General features: G+C 52.5%; 1 protein-coding gene across 1 annotated transcript in view; it reads right to left on the minus strand.

Annotated features, from left to right (window-relative positions):
- Positions 1–286: 286 nt before the first annotated feature.
- Positions 287–5,862, minus strand: part of PLVAP (plasmalemma vesicle associated protein) — a 31,232-nt gene continuing 25,656 nt past the window's right edge. Inside the window, exon 6 of the mRNA XM_011990031.1 lies at positions 287–1,225. Coding sequence (XP_011845421.1) covers positions 1,219–1,225 — 7 coding nt within the window. The 3' untranslated portion in view covers positions 287–1,218. The remainder of the gene's footprint in view (positions 1,226–5,862) is intronic.

Genomic DNA, 5,862 nt, shown 5'->3' on the forward strand with positions numbered 1-5,862 from the left:
GCAGTGGCATGATCTCGGCTCACTGAAACCTCTGACTGCCAGGGTTCAAGAGGTTCTCATGCCTCAGTCTCCCAAGTAGCTGGGATTACAGGCACGCACCACCACACCTGGCTTTGTGTTTTTTTGTAGAGATGGGGTTTCTCATGTTGGTCAAGTTGGTCTCAAACTCCTGGCCTTAGGTGATCCTCCCGCCTTGGCCTCCCAAAGTGTTAGGATTACAGGCGTGAGCCACCGTGCCCAGAAACCATGTGGTAGCTTTAAAAGCAGAAATCGCACCTCTGAAGTCTTTGAAGGATTTACTAATATTTATTAAGTGCCACCAACATTTCAACGGGCCACAGGCAGGGCTGGGAGTGGGCGGAGAAGGAATGGCTCCCCTCCCGACAGCAGGTGACCCTCACCCCCGGATCAGGGCCCCAAGGGGGGCCTGGAAACACTCACACTCAAGAAGCGGAGGTGAATAGCTTCCTGTTCTCACCTCCGGGTACAGGCACTGGGGGTGAGGAAGTGGCTGGGAGGCAAGGAAGCTGGAGGAGGGGAGGTGCTGGGGTCCAGGGCTGTGCGGGAGGGGGTGGGATGCTGTGGGTACCTTGGCCCGTGTGCCAGGGTCGGGGGGATGTGACACTAGGTGAGAATTGGGTAGAAAGAGTGTGTGAAAGTACATGCGGGCATGTGATGTTGGTGCCATATCTATAGGTGACGTTGTGACGGTGTGTGTTGTCACTGTGTCTGTGTATGACATCATCACCATCTGTGTGATGCCATCGCCACCTCTATGTGACATTGACATGACGTGCAACGTCAACGTGGCCCATGACGCCATTGCCGCATCTTATTGTGACGTCATGCCACGCCCCCCATGTCTGTGTGCGACGTGCGCATCTGCGCGACGCCATCGCTAAATCTCTTTGTGACCTCTACATGGCCGCCTGACGTCTACATGGCCACGTGACGCCATCACCACGGTGATATGTGACGTCAGCGCCAGGTCTTGCGTGACGTCATCTCCGCGGCTGTGTGTTCTGGGCGAGGGATCTTGAGGCACGGGTGCGGGTGTGAGAGAGTACTAGGGGTTTGCATGCAGGGAGTTGTCTGATGGTGGCCCTGGGTGGTTGGGGGCGGCGGGAGGGGGTTATGTCGGGCGCTGTGAGCATCTCATTGCATCCTCCGCAAACCGCCGAGTCGGGCCATCCCTTGGTCCTCAGGCCTGGAACCTCCTCAGCCACTAGGGCAGGAAGGGGATGGTAACACAACAGAGTGTCAGACAGAGGGAAGGGCAAACCTCGCCGGGCCTGGAGGCTCGTCCTCAGTGGGGGCACAACATCCTGGGGACCCCGGCCCTGCCTCCTCCCACCCTGGGCCCCTACTTGTTCCTCAGGACCCCAGTGCTCCTTGGGGTTTAGCCTCGCCATGAAAGTCGCATGTGTTGAACCTCCCCAGGATGGTGAGACTGAGGTGTGTTCCTCCCCATTATACAGACGAAGATACTTAGGTTCAGAGTGGCCGCTTCCAAGCCCCAAGCCTCTGCTACAGCTTGTTTGACTCTCCCCAGTGCCTCCCAACATTCTGGGGATACTGAGAATTTACCCCAAAGCCTCCGCTCCCCCAGACACCTATGCTGGTTGCCAAGGCAAGGCTTCAGTCTCCCTCTTTTGCCTGCTCCTGCTCACACATCCTCCGTGGCTCCCCAGTGCCCTCAGGACAAAGTCCAAGCCTTACAACATGGTATTCAGGGCTCCACCCCTCTGTCCCTCCCAGGCATCCCCATCAGGGACTCCTACTATGCCAAAGACCCAACAATTCCAAGAGCCATCACACTGCTTCCGCACCCCCAGTCCCGCTGCCTTTGCACGAGTGGAGTTGTCTTGCTATCCGGGATGCCCTCCCCCCTCCTGGGCCTGGCAGAGGTTCCTGTGAGGGGTCAGGGGTTGGCTTAGAGGCTGTTTCCTGCTGGGGGAGGAGGGGGCTGTGGCCAAGTCTCGCTTCCGCTGGTCCTCTCCCTTCCTTCCCCGGCTCTTCCCTGGGGCTCGAGCGGCCTCACGTTCCTTGGTTGGCTCTGGTCCCTGGCCCTGGCCCCAGGCTCCATCCTCAACTAGCATTTACCCAGCTCTAGTCCCTGCTGCCAGCCTGCAAGGCTCCATCTTTCAGAGACGGAGGCATCGAAGCCCCCATCATTGCTTGAACTAGTGCAACCGCCTCTGTCCTGGTCCCCAGCTCCTTGTCCCCCAGTCTGTTCCCCAACAGTGACCAGAGGAACCTGTGGATGCTTGAACTGGGTCATGCACATCCCCCATCTGCTCAGGTCCTCACAGCAGCCACAGACAGGGCTTGATCAGCTCCCATCACTTCCCTGCCCTTACCTCCTCCTCCTGTTCCCCTCAATCACTCCGCTCCAGCCACACTGGCCTCCTCCCCTCAAACACACATGGCACGGTCCCACCTTGGGGCCTTTGACCTGGTTGTGTCCTCTGTCTGGCGCACCGTTCCCGGGATCCCTCCATGGCTCCTCCCTCACCTCCTTTGGGTGGCTGCTTCAATATCACCTCCTCGGTGTAGCCTGCCCTGTCTCTGGTAGAAAGTTCCAAACTTCTTACGCTTCCTGCCCCTTTCTCTGTCTCACCATCACCAAAGGGCCCTCGAGTGACCCATTCATCTGATTTATCATCCATCTCTCCCACTAGACTGTGAGCCCCTTGAGGGCAGCGGTTTCTGTGCCTTGTTCCCAGCACCTAATACCATGCCCAGTTCCCAGCAGCTGCTCAATAAATACGGCTCGAATGGACAAACAAATTATGAGAGTCGTAACAGGAACTTGAACAACATTAACCATGTGCCCGGCTCAGAGCCAGGCCTGGACTCCCATCTTAAGCCCATATGGCCAGGCGCGGTGGCTCACACCTGTAATCCCAGCACTTTGGGAGGCCGAGGCGGACAGATCATTTGAGGCTAGGAATTCAAAACCAGCCTGGCCAATGTGGTGAAACCGCATCTCTACTAAAAATACAAAAGTTAGCCGGGCGTGGTGGTACATGCCTATAATCCCAGCTACTTGGGAGGCTGAAGCATGAGAATCGCTTGAACCTGGGAGGTGGAGGTTGCAGTGAGCAGAGATTGCACCATTGCACTCCAGCCTGGAACACAGAGCGAGACTCTGTCTCCAAAAAAAAAAAATTACATTAAAATAAAATAAAATAAAAATAAAATCTTGGCCAGGTGTGGTGGCCCACACCCATAATCCTAGCACTTTAGGAGGCTGAGGCGGGCAGATCACCTGAGGTCAGGAATTTGAGAACAGCCTGGCCAACATGGAGAAACCCTGTCTTTACTAAAAATACAAAAATTAACCAGGTGTGGTGGCTTATGCCTGTAATCTCAGCTACTTGGGAGGCTGAAGTAGGAGAATCACTTGAACCTGGGAGGCAGAAGTTGCAGTGAGCAGAGATTGCACCATTGCACTCCAGCCTGGAACACAGAGCGAGACTCTGTCTCCAAAAAAAAAAAATTACATTAAAATAAAATAAAATAAAAATAAAATCTTGGCCAGGTGTGGTGGCCCACACCCATAATCCTAGCACTTTAGGAGGCTGAGGCGGGCAGATCACCTGAGATCAGGAGTTCAAGACCGGCCTAGTAAACATGGGGAAACCCCATCTCTACTAAAAATACAAAAAAATTAGCCAGGCATGGTGGCGGGCACCTATAATCCCAGCTACTCAGGAGACTAAGGCAGGAGAATCGCTTGAACCTGGGAGGTGGAGGTTGTGGTGAGCTGAGATCACACCACTGTACTCCAGTCTGGGTGGCAGAGTGAGACTCCATCTCAAAATAATAATAATAAAATAAATAATACAATCTTTTTTAAAAAAAAGCTCTTCCCATTGCAATTTTTGCCATATTCAGCCACATTGCTCCTGGACCAAGATTTACTTAATATTTGCCCTTTAAAAAACGTTTTAGAGGCAGGGTCTTCCTCTGTCACCCAGGTTGGAGTGCAGTGGCGTGATCATAGCTCACTGCAGCTTTGACCTCCTCAGCTAAAGCAATCCTCCTGCCTCAGCCTCCCAAGTAGCTGGGACTACAGGTGCATGCCATCAGTTCTGGTTAATTTTTTTTTTTGAGACAGAATCTTGCTCTGTAGCCCAGGCTGGAGTGCAGTGGTGTGATCTCAGCTCACTGCAACCTCCACCTCCCAGGTCCTGGTTCAAGCAATTCTCCTGCCTCAGCCTCCCGAGTAACGCTCCACCATGCCCAGCTAATTTTTTGTATTTTTAGTAGAGACAGGGTTTCACCGTATTGGCCACGCTGGTCTTGAACTCCTGACCTCGTGATCCACCTGCCTCAGCCTCCCAAAGTTCTGGGATTACAGGTGTGAGCCAACATACCCAGCCATCATTGTCTTTATATCATGTTTAAGGAAACTTACATTGATTTCCAAAGACAGTCTCTACTTCTTTTTTTGTTTTGTTTTGTTTTTTGTTTTTGCTCTGCCTCATGTGATCTTCAGGAAGGGACACTCAGTCTCATCAAGTAAAGGAAAGCTGGCGCACATACCACCAACAGAAAAGGACTTTAAAATTTTCCATAGGCTGGGCACCGTGGCTCATGCCTGTAATCCCAACACTTTGGGAGGCCAAGGCAGGCAGATTGCCTGAGGTCAGGAGTTCGAGACCAGCCTGGTTAACGTGGTGAAACCCTGTCTCGACTAAAAAATACAAAAAATAACCTGGCATGCTGGCACGTGCCTGTAATCCCAGCTACTCGGGGGGCTGAGGCACGAGAATCGCTTGAACCCGGGAGACACAGGTTGCAGTGATCAGAGATTACGCCACTGCACTCTAGCTTGGTGACAAAGCGAGACTCCATCTCAAAAGAAAAATAAAGATTTTTTTTCCATAAGAGCAAGACCTCGTGCTGAATCCCAGCTGAAGCGGGGTCCTGCGTCGGCCATCAATTTGGGAACATGGGAGACGCGCAAGTGTCTGGAAGCCGTTAGAGCAAGTAAATACCAGCTGAGGCTTTGTCTATTTTATTTTTTTAAACTAAACACTATACTATATTGACGAGGATTTTATTTTTTCTCTCTTAGAGACGAGGACTTGCTATGTTGCCCAGGCTGGCCTTGAACTCCTAGACTCAAGCGATTCGCCCTCCTCAGCCTCCCAAAGTGCTAGGATTACAGGCATGAGTCACTGCGTCCCGCTAAAATGAGATTTATCAAGGCTTAGAAGGAATAAGAGTGGGCCAGGTGTGGTGGCTCACGCCTGTAATCCCAACACTTTGGGAGGCCAAGGTAGGAGGATCACCTGAGGTCGGGAGCTCGAGACCGACCTGACCAACATGGAGAAACCCTGTATCTACTAAAAATACAAAATTAGCCGGGCATGGTGGCGCATGCCTGTAATCCCAGCTGCTTGAGAGGCTGAGGCAGGAGAATCACTTGAACCCAGGAGGTGGAGGTTGCGGTGAGCCGAGATCGGGCCATTACACTCCAGCCTGGGCAACAAGAGCGAAACTCCGTCTCAAAAACAAAAAACAAAACAAAACAAGAAAGAATAAGAGTGGAGGCCAGAGGGGGTGGCTTATACCTGTAATCCCAGCACTTCGGGAAGCTGAGGAGGGCAGATTGCTTGAGGCCAGGAGTTTGAGACCAGCCTGGCCAACATGGTGAAACCTCACAATTTTTACAAATTTTGTAAAAAAAGATACAAAAATTTGGTGTGATGTGTATACTCCTGTAATTCCAGCTACTCAGGAGGCTGAGGCAGCAGAATTGCTTGAACCCAGGAGACGGAGGTTGCAGTGAGCTGTGACTGCACCACTGCACTCCAGCCTAGGGGACAGAGTGAGACTCCATCTACAAAA

Source organism: Mandrillus leucophaeus, unplaced genomic scaffold (assembly GCF_000951045.1).
Source record: "Mandrillus leucophaeus isolate KB7577 unplaced genomic scaffold, Mleu.le_1.0 Scaffold11, whole genome shotgun sequence".
In the NCBI taxonomy this organism is placed as follows: Eukaryota; Metazoa; Chordata; class Mammalia; order Primates; family Cercopithecidae; genus Mandrillus; species Mandrillus leucophaeus.